This window comes from Barbatula barbatula (genome assembly GCF_947034865.1).
Source record: "Barbatula barbatula genome assembly, chromosome: 18".
Classification (NCBI taxonomy): Eukaryota; Metazoa; Chordata; class Actinopteri; order Cypriniformes; family Nemacheilidae; genus Barbatula; species Barbatula barbatula.
Window position 1 is genome coordinate 10,628,977 of NC_136781.1, and position 18,846 is coordinate 10,647,822.

Genomic DNA, 18,846 nt, shown 5'->3' on the forward strand with positions numbered 1-18,846 from the left:
GAAAACTATTCAAGTGTTTTTAAGCGTATCTCTGTCAGCCACCAGCACCAAAATGAAAGTGTGTTTAACACAGTTTGCTTTACGTTAGACACTCTCTGACCTCTTCCTCTTCATTACAACAGCAAACAAACGTTAAAGCAACCATAGTAGAGATGCAGATTTCAAACTTTAAAAGTATGTTTACTCTCGTTCGCCCTCTATTGGCATGCACCTTTCATTACAGCCGCTCACCTCTAGGCTGAGGAATATTTGCATTTCTGATAAGCTAGAGCACCAGATGTCGCCCGCTAAAAATGTCTACCTAAAAAAAACTTCAAAGAGATGTCGCCAATATGCCAGACTGTTGGGTCATCACCAATGAGCTTTTTACTTGTAATTGGCTCATTTCCTACACGACTCATTTGCATAATGTACCATCCCAGAATACAAATATTATCACCAAGCATCTCTAAGGGTTATGCAGACGCTGTATTAATCTACACGATAAGGCATGTGCATTATGGCATCAATACTTCGGCTTTTTGTGGTTAGTGTTTCTATCCTGGCTGATGAAAGTGTTCGGTTTGACTTCATCCATCACTATGATTGCACTAAAGGACGTATGAATGTGCACTCGTTCAACTTTCTTTGTGTGTGTGTGATTGTGGTTGAGTGAAGCGAGGCATCGATCGGACTAAAACATCTTACCACACATTACTTGGTTGTTAATAAAAGGCTTGGGGTGTAACAATACTCACAATTTGATGCATGATACTGGGTTCACGGTACAATAGTATCAACCTTCTGTATGTAAATTAAAATGAAATGGGCGTGTCATTGAAAAATAAATATGTTTAAAGGCGGGGTGTCCGATTTCTGAATAATGCTTGTTTAGACAAAGTCGGGCCGAGTACCAAAACAACCTTGTAGCCAACCTTAACAGGACCCTAACAGAACATGTTGGCAGCTCAGCCAATAAATAATCCCCATAGCTCTTTAATACCTTTAATGTTATTTTGTATCTTGAATCGTGGTATACTGCCGCGGAAAAAATACAAGACCATTTCAAAGAACATTTTCAGTGATTCTGAATGTACTATTTATAGGTACTGTATGTGTTTACGTAAAATTATTTTATTATTCATTCTGTGAACTACTAACAATATTTCTCCCGAATTTCAAACAACAAATTTGTATTTTCTTTTTATTTGCATAAATTGAAAACTGGAGAAACAGGTCAAAATGTTTTAAAGATGCTCTGTATTCTTTTCACGGCTCAAATTCTGCAAAGAAAACAAGCTCATACTCGCTTTTAAACAATACAACAGTAATATTTGTATATAAACGATAACAGTAATGTATTTTAGAAAAGTTCATGGCTGTATTATGCCACAACACATCACCACAACCCTGTCAAATACATAAGAAAGCTGTGTGAAATATGTGAAGGATCTAGTTATTGGATCAGTACATACTGTACATGACTGAACACTTAACTGAAGCTTGTTTGCTCTTGCGCAGGTTTGTGGGACGAATGCACATTTACAAGCCAGAACAGGAGCCAGCAGTAAGGTGAGGTTGTCTTTGGTCTGATCCCCTGAGCCCAAAACATTCCCTGGTGCCGCCCGGTCACTTTAGCTCTATCTTTTACCTTTGCATTACTCTGATCATTATTTCATCGACCTGTGACGCCACAGGAGCATTAAAGTAAAGCCTCTCTGGCAGCTCCTCAAGCCTTGCTCGCATATCCATTTGTCACCGGCCAGTTTGAAATGTTTTTATGAGTCTGTGCTCTGTGTCCTTCGTGAGAGAGGGCCAGGCCAAACCAGCTCACATACTTTCAGTCATGCTGCTTCTTAAGGAGCCACTTTAACACAGGTCGGGATGCCAGATTTTGTCTGTTTTGAGCCAATTGTTTGTTTTTATGCTGTGATTTAGATCTTTGGGCCCAGAGAACCTCCTCTTAAAAGGTGCTACGTTGAAAAACACCAAGAAGATTTATGGTAGGTCTTGGCAAGTTTTAATCGGAAAAGTCATTCGGTGATGGGAGAGGGATTACATTAACCGGACTCACTCTGCGGGGTCTTGTCCTTAAAAGGTGTTGCAGTATACACAGGAATGGAGACAAAGATGGCGCTAAACTACCAAGGCAAATCTCAGAAACGTTCAGCTGTGGAAAAGTAAGTGAGAGGGATGAGAGAGATATCATTCCCAAATGTGCGGTGCTGACATTTCTTCGTCTTTCTTTCAGATCCATCAATGCCTTTCTGCTGGTGTATTTATCTATCCTCATCAGTAAAGCAGTAGTGTGCACTACACTGAAGTATGTATGGCAGAGCAGAGAAGGTCAGGATGAGCCCTGGTACAACCAAAAAACACAGAAGGAAAAAGACACTAATGTGGTAAGCACTGTATGGATTTCACATCCCAACGGTTTGCACACGATCGCACAAATCAATTATGACCTCACTCTACATCATCAGTCATTCTTGAGGTAATTAATATAAATGACAAGCTAATCTGGTCTCCGGTGACTGTGGTCAGTACTTACACAGATCATACATCATCATTAGGATTTACAGTAGCTGCGTATTTAACCTCTCTGTTTCCCTGCTGATGTTCTCTCATGATGTTGGGTCTTTGTTTCAGTATGTGAAGATGTTTACAGACTTCCTCTCCTTCATGGTCCTATTCAACTTCATAATCCCCGTGTCCATGTACGTTACTGTGGAGATGCAAAAGTTCCTGGGCTCGTTCTTCATCACCTGGGATAAGGATTTCTTCGACCCGGAGATTCAGGAGGGCGCGCTTGTCAACACTTCGGACCTCAATGAGGAGCTCGGTCAGGTTAGACGATTAAAATCGGTGCTGCTTTTTATGGACATATTGAATGTGGCATTAAATGGTGACAGTACTTTTTGGAAATAATTTGCTGATGCTTAGCATTGCTGATCCTGATGCTGTTACTATGGCAACCAATGTTGGTACACCAAATATTTTCCCCAAAAAATATATTCCCCACCCCCCAAAATTCTGATGTTGTCTGCAAAACAAATAGTGTCATTTTTTGTGAATTGTATAGGCTGTATAAGAATCAGATTTGCAACGATGAAATTTATGACCAGTATGAAATGCAAGCCAGCCTTTTGGAAATAGCTTTTGTTTGTGTCGTGTCAGAGGGCAGTATCTCAAAGAGACTCACAGAGTTTCTGTGGGCTGTGAGGTCATAGATCACGCTGGGATGGTTATGCAGATTATCACTCTAAATTACAAGTCATGCTTCATTAAACTGATTTATGCAAGCAGACGAATCTGTCACTAATTAATTGTCCGTCCTTAGTCTCACCGTGCTAGATTAGGGTTCGAGTGTTTTACGACCTGGGATTGTACAGTCACACTGTCTGTTCTCTGCAGGTGGAATATGTATTCACTGACAAAACAGGAACACTTACCCAGAATAACATGGAGTTCATTGAGTGTTGTATAGACGGGTTTCAGTACAGACACAGAGACGAACGAAGTGAGTTGGACGGCTTCACTGTGACAGATGGACCTGTGAATAAACTGCATCAGAATGCTGGACTGGTGAGTGACTTTAATACATTTACATTTGGTCATTTAGCAGACGCTTTTATCCAAAGCGACTTACAGATGAGGAAACATTGGAAGCTATTGCAACAAAATACATAAGTGCATCAAAACTAGTCCATTAAAGCCTAGCACAGCATACAAAGCTAAGAATAGTGAGGTTAGTAAATTTTCCTTTACTTAATACAAAGACCCTGTAGACCTTTAATAGAGTTTTCATTTTACATTGATGTATCTTGTTGTGGGATCGTGCACCTCTGTATGTAAACCAACTATAGTTCTTTTTATACTTTCCTTTAAAAGTTGTTTGAGGTGGAGATATAAACAAAGGCAGTAACGCACTTACGTTATTTGTATTAACTCCTTTTTTTATATGATACTCATATGCAGCATTAACCGCAAGTTCCCCTGTCAAAGCGCAGTGCACTTGATTATGAAAATAAAGTAGCTAAATTATATACGTTTCTTCTATTGATTTGATTGATTTAATAATAGTGATTTTTTTTTATATACAATTTATCCTTATGGTATCAAAATAAATGTTTGCTTTGTTGCGCTGATACATTTAACATCCCTAGTGTCTGCTGTTAATATGTTATTCCTAACATATCTTCATCACTTTATCTGTCAGGAGAAGGAGGAGTTGTTCTTGCGGGCTCTGTGTCTGTGCCACACAGTACAGGTGAAGGAGTCAGGCCCTGAGGAAACTCCTTTTGATCAGGTGGATGGCGTTGTTGGGGTGTTGCCTCAGCTTGAGGAAGAAAGAGGCTTTATTGCTTCCTCACCTGATGAGGTTGCGCTGGTCAAGGGAGCCATGAGGTACGTTACCCATGAACTGCGTTCTGTCGGGTACCTGATAATAATGCGCACTTACTGACTTACAACCTTTCTCTTCTTCAGATATGGCTTCACCTTCCTGGGTTTGGAGAGTAAGTGCATGAAGATAAGAAACAGGCAGAGTGATGTAGAGGAGTAAGTTATCAGGATTAATACTTCTGACTGGGCATTTTCATATCAAATCTGTAATAATTGTAATAATTTTTGTTAATCTAACCTTTTAGATATGAGTTGCTTCACGTTCTCAACTTTGACCCTGTTCGACGGAGAATGAGCGTCATTGTTCGAACCAAATCAGGTGAGTTTATTGAGATTATTACTATACCCCAATCCTAAATGAACCCATGCGCTGAAACCTAATGGTCTCCTGCTGTTCATATAGGGGAGACACTCCTATTCTGTAAAGGAGCCGATTCTTCAATCTTCCCGAGAGTCAAACCAGAGGAGGTGGACGGGATTCGTCTGCACGTCGAGCGGAACGCAACGGTACTACATCAGCCCATCAAATTTCAGTGTCTTGCCACACCGTTTGTGTCTGATAATACACTGATTTTTATGGTGGTTTATGTGTGTTTGCTCACCAGGAGGGTTACCGTACTCTGTGTGTGGCTTATAAACAGCTGAGCGCTGAGGAATACGCAGCAGCAGATACTGGACTGCAGGCGGCTAGGCTGGCTCTTCAAGACAGGGAAGAGAAACTCATGGCCATGTATAACCAGGTGGAGACAGGCATGAGTCTGATCGGAGCAACTGCTGTGGAAGACCGGTTGGTGACCCAGACTGCTGCTAAAGTCCATTGTTGTTTTCAAGAAGAAGAGCTCTGAGCACCACATCACCTTCTCTCCCAGGTTACAGGAGGAAGCAGCCGAGACCATGGAGGCCCTTCAGGGTGCGGGGATGAAGATCTGGGTGCTCACAGGAGACAAAATGGAGACGGCGAAGTCCACCTGCTACGCCTGTCGACTGTTCCAGCGGGGTACAGAGCTGCTGGAGTTGACCGTGCGGACGCTGGAGGACGGGAGGACGAAGCGCGAAGACAGACTTATCGAGTTGCTACGGGACTACCACAGAAAAGCAGTGCAGGACGCAGCACCTGTTAAAGCAGGGGTCACTCGGTGAGGCACCTTTGATAGATTCGTGTTTTTTCTACGGTGTAGTTTTGAATCTGACCTGTGTGAATGTTGTGCGAATGTCATCTTTTGGCACAGGAGTTGGTCTACTGCGAATCAAGAGTACGGTTTTATCATCGATGGAGCCACGCTGTCATTATTGATGAACCCACCCCGTGATGCGGATGCCAGTCTCTACAGTAACCTCTTTCTGCAGATATGTCAGAACTGCGCCGCTGTGCTCTGTTGCCGCATGGCCCCCCTGCAGAAAGCTCAGGTCACACTCGCAGAACTGCGCTTTGTTTTTTAACAATTAGTCTTTACTGTGTATATATATATATATTAACATTTAAGTTTTCATATGGACCTGACCATGAGTAAGGGAATTAAAGATGCCAAATATTTAATGCAGCACAAAGCATAAAACTATTAAGCTAAATATTTAACTCTTTCCCCACAGTTTGACGGAAATTTGAGTCAATCCATGTTTTCACTTTACAACAATAGTGGTGCTGTTTTTTCTTCTTCTGCCTTTTAAAAGAGCACAGCATCTGCCTAGACAAATCTAGACAAATTCTTTGTAGTATGTTTATATGAAGAGTTCATTTGCAAAAATAGATTGTGTTTTTTGTTGTGCATTCCAAATAATATAAAAAAATACAGCTAACTAACACAATAATAACTTAATAAAAACAGGATTTTTGCACATTTTTAGAAACAAAGTGTTTTTGCAAATAAACTCTTCAAATATTCATAGAAGAAAATGGTCTTTAAAAAAATTGTTGTAGTGGAAAGAGTTTATAAATCAACACGGCATGTTTAATACTTAATGACATTTCCAATTCTACAGAAATTTGCAGCGATTTCTCTGGAGTTGTCATTTAGCTCGCTTAATCTATCCACTTTTATCCACTTTAGATAGTGAAGATGGTAAAGAACTCTAAAGGTTCCCCCATCACCCTCTCCATTGGCGATGGGGCCAATGACGTTAGCATGATTCTGGAGGCACATGTGGGCATTGGTGAGACATCTGCGCATGTAAGATTAAATCTTCTGCTTTTTATAGATATGTGACAGTGTTGTTACTGTTGTGTGGTCAGGTATTAAGGGTAAAGAGGGTCGTCAAGCTGTGAGGAACAGCGACTATGCCATTCCTAAGCTCAAGCACTTAAAGAAGCTTTTACTGGCTCATGGGCATCTTTACTATGTTAGGATTGCTCATCTTGTTCAGTACTTCTTTTATAAGGTAAGTCTGGCATTTGGTAGCACAAGTCAATACTATAGACATGAAATAATCTTTTAGATGTTTTGACATTTCCTTCTTTACCCTCAGAATCTTTGCTTCATTTTACCTCAATTCCTGTACCAGTTTTTCTGTGGATACTCTCAGCAAGTAAGTACAAATAAAAGACCTGCTAGAGGACTACGATCCAACAGGCCCCTTTACTCTGCTCATTCCTTCAGATCTTTCCTCTGAATTTATCTTTCGGCCCTTCGTTGCACGGATATACATAACAAACACAAATACATATCCAGCTTACAGGGGCAGTTCACCCAAAATGTTTGATTGTTTTACTCACCCTCAAGTCATTTCAGACCTGTAATGCATGACTTTCCTCTGCACAACACAAAAGAAGATATTTTGGAATGTTGGAAACAAAACAACATTGGCTCTCATGGGTATACATTTAGCAAAATATCTTCTTTTGTGTTCCACAGAAAAACGAGTCATATAGAGGTTTTGAACATCATAAGGGTGAATAATGATATAATTTATATTTTTGGGTGAAATTTCCCTTTGAAGCTGTCAGAGGTAGCAGTCATGGAGCGGTTAGTGCACTTGGTGCAGATATTTTGAGCCTTGGTGCTCTTATAGGAGATGCAGGATTAAACCTCTCTTCTGACATAATATGTCTTATTTTGTTCTCTGAAACAGGTCCAAAAATACTAAAAGGCAATTACAAATGCATCTACCCACCAGATTTAAGTGAAATGTTCTCAATATGCTGGATTCCTTATTACGCTGCTCCCATTTCCAGAACCTCCAGTGTTTGGTGTGTGTATGTGTATATGTGTGTGTGTATATATATATATATATATATATTTATTATATATATCAAGAAAGTGACCATTGCATGTGGCCACGCAGTCAGAGTTTCTCTCTTGCTGTGTAACACTGTATACGTGTTGACATAAGTATGATCTCCTCAACGTGAAATTAACCCTGCCCCCGGTATCCCATTCCTTCCCTCAACCCTACTTTCCTAGCCCCTGTACGACGCAGCCTATTTGACGATGTACAACATCTGCTTCACATCCATGCCCATTCTGGCTTTTAGCCTTCTGGAACAGCACATAGCCATCGAGATTTTGCTGGACAACGCTGCCCTCTATAGGTACCAGCCTGCCACTGCACAGCTCTGTTTAGCCATATATATATATATATATATATATAGCACTGTTGCTTATGTTGTTTTTTGTCTTTCCAATAGAGAAATAGCCAAGAATGCAATGTTACGCTGGCGTCCATTCCTCTACTGGACAGTTTTAGGACTTTTTCAGGGTCTTCTATTCTTTTTCGGTGTTCGTTTTCTGTTCAGCAATCCAGCACTGCAGGATAACGGGCAGGTTAGAGCCGGATATGCATTTTATTGGAGTCTGAATTTAAAAAAATGAATTCGCATATAATATTGGCTTTCCTGTTTGCAGGTTTTTGGAAATTGGTCCTTTGGAACGATTGTATTCACAGTTCTTGTTTTTACAGTCACTTTGAAGGTTGGGTTGTTTTCTCTTAAATTTACAGACTAATTGTAGAAGTTTTTTCTGTTATCAGAAACTGAATGTTGTGTTTTCAGTTGGCTCTGGACACACGTCACTGGACGTGGATAAACCATTTTGTCATCTGGGGCTCATTGGCATTCTATGTGTTCTTCAGCTTTTTCTGGGGAGGAATCATATGGTGAGGTCACATAAAAGAGCTAGAATTTTCCGTAAGAATTTTTAAATCTCATCTTCTCTTATTTTTTTGCTAGGCCATTTTTAAAGCAACAGCGGTTGTACTTTGTGTTTGCTAACATGCTGAGCTCCGTATCTGCCTGGTTGGTTATCATCATCCTCATACTGCTCAGTCTCCTGCCGGAAATACTTTTAGCAGTCCTTCACAAACCCAGAGGCCCTCATTCACGACAGGTATACTCCTTTTCAATCTTTTAAAATCTACTATAAATTCTACAAAATGATCCTATTCCTCTTAAAACCATTTACCTACACATCAGTCTTTCTGTCATCTTTCTGTTTGCCCTTAAGTTTCTATTGTTGAGTGTGATAATAACATTTATATTGTGTCCTACCTGGGGAGGCAAAAGTTGTCTCTTCTATATTAATAACACTTATTGCAGCTAGTTAGGACAAAAAGTGTCACTTTTTAGTTTGTGGCTCAGTTTCCGTTTGCACAAATTTACACCAACTAGCACCACCACCTTTAAAAATTATTGGATCACAGCAAAATCACCAGTGTTAAAAAAGGTCAGCTGGTCTTAAAATAAAATCACTGCTTTTAAAAAAGGTTGAATGAGCACTCACAGTGTATAAATATATAATCCACATTTTTAGAGTGTGGATGATATAAAGTAAACTCGGTGGGGCAGTTTCCCGGACAGGGTTTAAGGCTAGTCCCAGACTAACTGAAATGTCAGAGGTGTCTTTAACGAAAATAATTTACACTGGCATATCTTCAAATATATCAGTGCGATTGTTTTGTCTCAAGATGCACACCAGTGATGGTTTTGTAAAGTGTGTTTTTAAACATAATTTAAATATCCTAATTTAACTAAGGCCTAGTCCTGGTTTAAACTAATCCTTGTTCGGGAAACCGGCCCCGTTAGTATTAATTTGATCTTTTTTAAGACCAACGATTTTACTATGATGTAAATCCATATCCTGATTAGTATTAAGCACAAATGAGAATGAAGTTATTCCCAAAGGTTTAAACTGGGTGTATAAGAAATCTTCAAGTTTGCATTTAGTGTGGACAGACGGATTTTTACCAAACACTTTTGATAATACCTAGAATAACTAAATTCACCAAAGGGGGTCGAGCTTTCTCATACGTAGCACCTAAACTCTGGAATAGCCTTCCTGATATTATTCGAGGATCAGACACACTGACCCAATTTAAATCTAGATTAAAAACGCATCTTTTCAACCAAGCATTCACTTAATGCAAATATGCTAAATAAACTACCAGGAGATGCTGACATTAGATATTATTTACTAGAATAATTGGATTTATTATATAAAACACCATGTAGTGTGTTTTACCCTTTCTTGGGTTTTTCGTTTTTCCCCTGTAAAGCTGCTTTGGAACAATGCAAATTGTGAAAAGCGCTATATAAATAAAATTGAATTGAATTGAATTGAACTTTCTGTACACACTGAATTGTTAGGACACATTTCCATCTAATTTCCCTCTTGTACTTTTTGTCTCTCTTCCATTTTTATACTTGTCACATTTCTATTTTCTGTTTTTTTACTACATTCCTTTGACTGCTATGAATTACACCAGTGAAATTTTCCCACTAGGATTCTTGCCTTGTTTTTAAGGCTCTTAATGGTTTGCATTGCGTTGTGATTGGTCAAACAGAAAGGATGTAAATCAGTCCAATTGATACTATTGCTCTTCCGTATTTTTTGTACTTCTGTGACTTAGGTTACCTTTATTGCATTAGTCATGCGTGGAACCTGCGATCTCTTTCCATCAGCTCCGTATAAATTGGTACGCAACCAGTTACGATCAATAAGCAATAATTAGTCATTTTAATGTTTTAGATGAAGTGAGCACACACTCCAGTTAGACTCTATTGTTAATGACATTAGCTAAGCAGACTCAGTCCATGTGTTCATTAGGCCAGCAATGAACATACGCTGCCCCCTGCCTCCTCACAGGTAGGTGCCTCATCCCTTCCAAGAATATCCCGCATGTCAATTAAAACAACCAAGGGGGAGGACATGGGATGCATTTTAATTACTCTATATAATAATCATATAACCTGTCAAATCTAAAAAATGTAATTGATTTTCAACTTAAGTGATTATTTACTTGCTTTGTATAATATTTTTGCCTTTCATTTAAAAAAACTATTTTCTTAAAATGATGCTTTGTTTATCTTATGCAGCATGATATGAAGTCAATTTGCCAGAAAAAAACATTTGAGTTTGGATGTTATCTTTTTTCAACTCCGAGAAGCCATCCCTGCTGAGTTTATAAAAAATGAAGAAATGAATCAAACAGGCACACACAGGGTTCAAATTACTGAAATAGTTGCCATCAGCACTTGTATATCTACATGACTGACATCTCCCCCTCCTCATCTTATCTCCACCCTTACTTACCATTAATTTCTGCTAATGTTCCTACCATCTTTTCTGCTCCCTGGTCTCTTGCCTCCCTTGTGCTGTACTGTAGATGAAACAACGGCTTCCTTCCTCTGGGACGTCCACTATCTTCATGCTGTCGCAGACCGCTAGCACACACAGCTTTTCCTGGAGCGACTGAGGTCTCTCTGCTTGCTCCTTTCTCTCCTTTTTGTCTCGCTGTCTCTCCTCCTTGGGGTTGCCTGTCTGTATCTTCTGTGTCCTGCCTGCTGTCTCTCCACCCGTCTGTTTTTGTACCCTCTCTGTGAGGTGGTGTTTCTTCACTAGTTGCTGGTGTTGAAGGGCAAGTCCTTTTCTGCTATAGAAAAGTTTGTTTAAAGGACCTGGGGTTGGATTGCCAGTCAAAGTGTGTTCCATGGTGGATGTTTGTTTAGAAGCCCTGTGGAAGAGAGCAAGCCCCTTGTTGTGGTGGTGGGTGGTACAGTGTGTGTTGTGTCTTTAAGAGCTGCAGGTTATGATGGGAATTCCATCTGTCTGTTTGCGGTGCCTGCTGTCTCTGCATGCCCAGCCAGGAGAATGCAGCACGCAAGCACATGGGGTTGTCTGCATGCATACACGGCCAAACTTTCACTGCTCCCCACCAAGACTGCTTGAGACTCCGAGTGCATTAGTGCTGGTTGATTCGGCGTTAGAATTTGTTTGTCTGCGTGTCTGAATGTTTGACTCCTGTTGTGCATATTGTAATGTACAGCAGTAAAATGGTAGGGATTCAACAAAATATTTCTGAAAATGCTGCTCTTTCAGATGTCTACGACTTTGTTTCTTCATATGAACATGAACAACGTCTTGTAAACAAAAATATCCTAAAACGTTGAAGCTCCATTATTCAAGTTATACAAACAAATGCCATGGGTTAATTAAAAAAACGCCTTCTGTAGCAAAACAATTGGTCTCTGAAGAACATGTTTGATATTTTGAGCTAATTTAGTGTAATTGGAGCCAAAACAACACATCAGAACACTAAATGTAAATAAGGCGACACAAGAGACGTAAGAATCAATGAGATTTTAGCAATTTGAACCCTTTTTAACTCCTGTTCAGATCAGGAAAGGAAATCATATACATTGGTTATGGCATAAGTAAATTAAGATTTTTTTTTAGGTGACCGGTTCCTTTTTAGTATCTTTTTGATTGTATTATAATAATGGTACGTTTACGTATTATAAATACATGTGTTCTCAAATATGAAATCTCAGTTATCAGTTTTACAAGAAGACATCAGAAGTATCTATAAATATCTTAAATACTTCGGATGACCACTCTCTAAATAATGATGCTGGTAAAGTATGTGTATGCGTGTTTGAGAGTGTTTGTTCATTTGAGTGTCTGATCCATCATGTCCTAAGTGTCTTTCACCCCCCTTTCAGAAAAAGCCAGGTCAGTCAAGTTTGGGGGTTGTCCCATCATCCCTGTCTTCAGCCAGACCCCTGCTCATGAGAACCTTTTCAGACGAGTCCAATACTGTGATTTGAACAGGTACAAGACCCCAGGCTCTCCAATCAGGGGTGTCTGACCCTAGTCATATTGGGATTTTCCTTCAGTACTGCCTCCTAGTCAAGTGTGGTCTTACCCTCTGGTTTTAATTGGCCCCTTTTAGGGGATATCTTATATTTCCTCAACATTCTGATGTTGAAATTCTCCCTACACTTAGGACGAACTTGTGTTGGTTGGCTGAAAAGACATTGAACCTTTAATGTTTAAATAAGAAATTACAATACTGTTTTGCAGTGGCCGCCATTTTTCTTTTTGGCAGCCTGTGTTCCTGAAGGATTTTCCCCATTCATTTTCTCATTGTTTTAACCCAAGACCTAATTCGGAACATTTAGCTTAAAGGATAGACGTAAACATCAGGTTTAACCCAAAACAATTGTATGTTATTGAAGAATTTGGTGTAACACGCAACATTGCAACAAATTAGAAAATGTATAGTTTCCACGTTACTTCGTTCTTGTCCACACCAGCTGTGACTGCAATATGTGGATGGAAAAAAATCTTAATCTCAACTACAATGGATTTTATATTAGAAACATATATTTTATTGTGCATGTAATGTCAAGTGCGGGCACAGTGTAAAACTTGACCAGTTATTCTGCAGTAAAATCACGTAGAACTACTATATGCAAATACACTTTACATAATTAAACCTAAAACTTATATTATTGCTAAAATATTTTTCTCTATAGATATCATTTGAATGGGATTTTCACTTCAGGAATTCAATGGTCACATCTTGTAAACCAAAGGTTGATCCCTGTTGAACTAATGTTTTGTACATGTTATTTGTTTTTCATTAGTTCTATATGTGGGTTTGTAGTATATATAAAATCAAATAAAAACTTAAAATGGCATAAGCATCTAATATTTCTTTATTATTGTATATTGGCATATTAAGTGATCCTTTCAGCCTTCCATGGGAAACCAAGCCCCCCCATAATGCCTTGCATGTGCTCCTCGAGTAACCTGTGATTGGGTCTTTTTATCTGACTAAACCAGTCGTCTGTCATGTGGTTCATCTCATTGTGTGGGTTTTATTTGTGTGTGAATGACAACTTGAAAGTGGTTGTTTTGTCTCATACATTGAAATGAAACCGCGGTTTCATATTGGTCTTATTGTGTCTTTTGTTTTGGTGTGCTTGTAATCTGAAATCATTGTATTAATTGTTTTGTGACAGTAAAAGTCGTTCAATCCCTCCATCGGCTGCATAACCTTCCTCAACCATGTTTCTTTGGGTTCCAGTGATTGCTCCTCTGCATTAACTAGAGCTTTGCTTACTGCATGCTTGTTTGCCTGTGCTTGAAGCTTTAAATGGTTTGATGGTTAAAGCTTGAAACTAGACAGGAGGTTCTCACCAGCGTATTAAATCTGATTCTCCTGTTCTTCTCAGCTGTCAGAGGATTCCACAAGTCAGAGCGTCAGGTAAAGTGATTTTAAAGCAAAGTTCTGGGTTCAATGCAAGTTAAGCTTTCACATTTCATGACATGAAATATCTGGAATCTGTTCGGGATGTTGCCTGATGATTTCAAGCTAAAACTTGTTTTGTGCCAGGGGCTTTGTTTTTTTACCAGGAATGTGCTGTCTTCTCCAGACAGTTAGATCTTCATATGATTAAGAGGGTTCTTTGGTTCTGATCATTTAGATTTGATTTGGGCTTGATGATGTTTCTTTTAGGTTTGTGTGTTTGGTGTTTTGGTGATTTTTTGTTTCTGAATTATTAATGTACATGTACAGTACCTTAACCGCTTTGTCACAGATGCTATACAGATTTAATCAAACTGTCCTTCACTCTTAAAAATCAAAAAGTAGTCTAGAACATATTTGTTTCTGGATGTGGTTAATCGTTTGACAGCCCTACTTTTTTGTGTGAACTTGAATTTGTTTGAGTATATGGTTTCAGAAGGATCCTGCAACATTCTCAAATTATTATTTAGACAAAAATGGTCCATTTTAAACCCCTAAACAAAAAAATTCTAGAGAGACCAAAAATTTTTAATCTGTGACAAATTTTGCTAATTTATTTTTAAGAGTGTATAAACCTTTCAGCAAAAAGCTTTTTACATTCTCGAACATGTGTGTTTTGGTCTGTCGCAGATGGCTGTTGTAACACCCCTGTCCTATAAACATCTGAAGGAACGCTGCTGATGGACATCAGCCATGGCCAGAACATCTGCAGGGGCTGCTTTCCTTCCTTCTAATAGAACATGAAAAAAGAACCAACTTATAATACTCAGACCAGGCTTCGATTCATCAGTGTGTCAGCCACTTTGGCCTTCTTTTCACCTCATCTGTTCTGCTGTCTGGCTCCTTCTCAAGCCTCCCATACCAGCATGATTTCTCAAGATTTATCCTTGATTTTTGAAAAAATGTTCACAGCATCAATAAGTGAAACCTTTATGTACTGCCACGCTCATATTCAGTCCTCCTGGGAAGATTGTAACCCTGGCTACATCATCAGTAACACACGGCTGCTACGGGATGTTATGACATTGAGCGAAAAATTCAAAGAATTCCACTTCCGTGGTCATTCTCTCTTTTTTTTGGTTCCCATATTGTCAACGCCCACAGTTGGCCCTTCTGGCCCTTTCAGCAGTCATGTGTGATCGGCAATACCAAATCCGTAGTTTAGAGTTTTGCGTTTTGTAGCTGTTTGAGATCCCTAAATGTGAGCTCTAAGATGCTGCACTAAGGGTCCTGACCCTATGGGTATAAAAGCTGCCTTTCAACAAGCTGCTGTGCGTTTCTGAAATATCCTGCGGTGCCATCGACTCCTGTGCATACGTGTGAGAAAGAAATCGAAAACTAGTTACAGATTTTTCGAAATAATTTTCATATATGGGACTGTCGTTTATTGTTACTCTCTGTTGAGATGGAGATGAGTTTACAGTTGGATTACAAATGTAAGATGTGCTAGTGAAATTAGCGATATTGTCGCTTGAAGCCAAAACAATTGAAGACGTGTGGTGAGGTCTGTGTGTGCTGTTAGAAAAGCAACCGCACTCAGCGATATCGATCTGTAATGCGAAACTAATTGCGTATTGCTGAGCGAGTCGGAGTAACGTTTCTGTTCACTGGAAGTGGCCATTTTGCACTGTCCTTAGTATCATTTACGTTGTCATGTCAGCTTTGTTCGCCAGGCCAGTGGTCAGTTTTCGGATAAGGAACGCCCACGCATGCACACACTTTACATCGCTTCTAACTCAATGAATGAATTTAATGGGATCTGTTTCAGGGGTGGAGTTTTGGTTGCATTAATAGGAAGTTTGGATTCGATGCGTTTTCGAAACTCAAGTCAAGTTTGACGCCTGCTACTATAAACTGGTTAGGTGGGCAAACAATCTTCATTGAACTCGTGCTTATGAATACATTCCATTTCTGTGTGCCTGCCATGTTTTCAATCACTTTTTAGATTATAATAGATTTTTTGTTCTTGACTATGTGATTCTATTTATTATATTCTGTAATTTTACTCACAAATGTTATATTTTTGTCAAAGATCTTTCTTTCTCTTCTTAAATTAAACATTGTCAGCTCGTGCCAATTGATTTTTGCCTGTGCAATCCGATGTTGAACAGATTGGGATTCTATATCCTGTTAGCCTGAGACGTCCCTGTTGACCAGCAGCTCTTGGCTCTCGTTCACTGATCAGAGATCAGTCAGGTATATCTTACACTAATATCGGGCCGGTCCAAGACCAGCGTCTTGTATGAATGAAGCTGATTCTCTGATGTCTGCTGTCCCTTTAATATGTATGATGTAATTGGTTATTTTTTGCTTGTAACCCAAAATGGTTGTAAAGAGTTGATGTCTGGCATGTTTTTTATTGGGAATTTTTTTATCATGTTTCTCCTTTAAAAAAAACAATGCCATATGATGTACAAATACCCCATTCCAGCTGTCCTAAGTGTTGTGTGTGAATGTGTGTGTGAATTATCCAAGGGAAAGTGGTGCGTGTTAGACCTTTGACTGTGTCATGATGCTAAGCATCTTAAATTCAGCTCCCAGTTCAGGGTCTGGCTTAATCCAGCTGTATCGCAACCCCGCGTAACCACCTTCTTCGCCTTCTATTCATTTCTGATTTCCCAGTGAATCAGCTTTTTTAAAGAAAATATATGAAAGCTTTAACTATTTGCTTTTGAATTAGCCATATGATCGAAGTTTGGCTGGTTGGGTTGATGTTTCAACGCAAACGTAAATTCATTTGTCTTTTCCGGTGCATGGGTGACCGCTAATGCCACCACTGTACTAAACCCCTGGTGAGCACATACACACTCACACTAAGATGAATCGACACATCGCTGTGTTCGTTTAGATCGGGAGGGGTGAATGGTTCTTGCCTGCAATGTTTGAAATTTCCAAACAGACCTTTAAATGACTTCAGAGATGCTATTTTCAAAGCTTATATTGTAAATCTTGCATTATCATGTTGCCTGAATATGAAAAAAATATTTGATTGTATTTTTAATGGAACTTTTTGAGCCACTTTTTGTAAGAAAAATAAATCGTCCAAAAAAAATGCAGGGAAAGGCTGCCTGGTTTTGGAGAGCGAGGCGGAGCTGAGGTGTGTTGCGGGCAGTAACACGGTCAGTTCTGCTCCCTCCATCATGTCCCTCAGGCACCAGCTGATCTGAATGTACCTCTTAAGACCAGTCTGTTTCAAACTTCTTTAATAAATGCTGTTTTGAAGAAGAAATTTGTGTCTGAGGCTTGGTCTTTTTGTCAAACCTGTCCTTAATACAAATATTTCTACATTTAAAAAGAGGAAATAGTTGAAGACTATTCTCAGCTAATAAATTATATAATATAAAGGAACAGGTTTTATGCAAATGTTTTCTTAAATATTTCTTTCATAGCTTTAATTGTGTCAACCTTTGAAGGGATTTAATAACTTTTTCCACACTTTCAGTTCCTAAATCCAGTTCCTGAATTCTCAGCTTTAAGTTAAGCATATATTACCAATGTTTTAAGGAAAATAAAACTTTATTTTCAAACGACAAACTGAATAATGAACCCCCAAAACCTCCATGATGATAACCTTTATTTGATGGTGTTAAATTATGATTTCCGATGGGTAAGGGTTAGGTTAGGTTCACAAAGAACCAACTGAGGTTACAAGATTTTTGTACTTACAAATATTTTTCTTCCAACAAAGATTGACAAGAAAGCAAAAGAGAATTCCTTAAATATGTTATATTTGAGTTAACAGTCATTCCAGTTATTGGCTTTTTTCTTTCTCAAATAGAGCACTTTAAGCACTGTTTGACATTGTGACCTCATGCTGAGTTCAGGTTATTACATGTAAGAGCATCCATTTAAAAAAACTTAAAACTAATGACATGACATCATCATTTAAAATAGATATAGATATTAGCTGCCTAATTTTTTATTAATATATTTTAAATTTGTAGAAGTATGTTATTAACTTGAATGTACTCAGGGCTTTTGTATACATTTTTTGGTGGGGGGGGTTGAGGTTACGTTCAAATTTGTATTAACATTATAAAAAAAATTAGGCAGTTCCCCAGCTACAAATATATATCTATCTTAAATGAAGATGTCATTACATAATTGTATTAATAATAGTTTATTAATTTATTAAAACTCTTTTTTTGTTGCTGATGTCATGTTATTGAGAGGGGGAGAGGAGCTAAATGTTTTCGATTAAAGATTACAAGTGGAATATTTTTTTAAATAATGGCGTGCACGGATAAATCATTTATAATAATCACTGCAAAACTGTGTAAAACACTTTTCCTGTTTGATTTCATGGTGACTTTGTCAGGAATCTCGACAGGAAGAACCCAAGTGCAGGCAGACACAGGGATGAAGGGGTTAACAAAAAGTTTATTTTACAATAAACACAAAACAATAACCCACGAGGGGGTAAAACAAGACAGGATAAATAATAATGACAACTAGGACACGGACTAACTAGACGGAGGAAATAAACAGGGCTAAACTAAACTCACCAAGCACGAGGTAACAAGAATTTAACATGGACAGGGCATGGAAAAGGCAAGACTGGGTAAAGCTTACAGCTACAATATACAATAGACGATGAACACGAGGATGTTTTGAAGGGAGACAGACAAAGGATAATTAACAAGGGTCAGGTGCGGGTACTGAAACACTCAGGGAAGGTTAACGAGACAAAAGGGCGGGGAAACACTGACGAGACACGAGAAAGCACATGGCAAGTCAGAATCAAAACAAAGCCATGTCTTTCTTACACAAAACCTAAGGCCATGCCATGACTCCGCTGCAAGACCAAGAATAAACATGACATGATAGCGGAATCATGACAGACTTTAAATGAATTATAAAACAACTAAAGTTTAAAAAATATAGAGTTTCTGTTGAACATTCATGTAAAATCTTTATTTAATTTTTACTTCATTTCTAGTA

The 18,846-nt window shown here is 38.8% G+C and overlaps 1 protein-coding gene across 5 annotated transcripts in view; it reads left to right on the forward strand.

The window, feature by feature from the left end:
• atp11c (ATPase phospholipid transporting 11C (ATP11C blood group)) overlaps positions 1–17,131 on the forward strand; it is a 52,849-nt gene extending 35,718 nt beyond the window's left edge. The window contains exons 8-31 of one of the 5 annotated variants that reach the window (XM_079480343.1): positions 1,501–1,551; positions 1,918–1,982; positions 2,078–2,159; positions 2,231–2,381; positions 2,629–2,826; positions 3,394–3,564; positions 4,199–4,386; positions 4,468–4,539; positions 4,629–4,702; positions 4,787–4,890; positions 4,989–5,170; positions 5,253–5,519; positions 5,613–5,790; positions 6,432–6,534; positions 6,614–6,759; positions 6,847–6,906; positions 7,782–7,909; positions 8,006–8,141; positions 8,223–8,288; positions 8,369–8,472; positions 8,546–8,702; positions 12,314–12,422; positions 13,832–13,863; positions 14,536–17,126. In XM_079480343.1, the coding sequence (XP_079336469.1) occupies positions 1,501–1,551; positions 1,918–1,982; positions 2,078–2,159; positions 2,231–2,381; positions 2,629–2,826; positions 3,394–3,564; positions 4,199–4,386; positions 4,468–4,539; positions 4,629–4,702; positions 4,787–4,890; positions 4,989–5,170; positions 5,253–5,519; positions 5,613–5,790; positions 6,432–6,534; positions 6,614–6,759; positions 6,847–6,906; positions 7,782–7,909; positions 8,006–8,141; positions 8,223–8,288; positions 8,369–8,472; positions 8,546–8,702; positions 12,314–12,418 (2,788 nt within the window). In that variant the 3' untranslated portion in view covers positions 12,419–12,422; positions 13,832–13,863; positions 14,536–17,126. Of the gene's footprint in view, positions 1–1,500; positions 1,552–1,917; positions 1,983–2,077; positions 2,160–2,230; positions 2,382–2,628; positions 2,827–3,393; positions 3,565–4,198; positions 4,387–4,467; positions 4,540–4,628; positions 4,703–4,786; positions 4,891–4,988; positions 5,171–5,252; positions 5,520–5,612; positions 5,791–6,431; positions 6,535–6,613; positions 6,760–6,846; positions 6,907–7,781; positions 7,910–8,005; positions 8,142–8,222; positions 8,289–8,368; positions 8,473–8,545; positions 8,703–12,313; positions 12,565–13,831; positions 13,864–14,535 lie in introns of those variants that run through there. The other 4 variants (XM_079480344.1, XM_079480347.1, XM_079480346.1 and 1 more) reach the window with 4 other exon arrangements.
• The last annotated feature ends 1,715 nt before the right edge of the window (positions 17,132–18,846 follow it).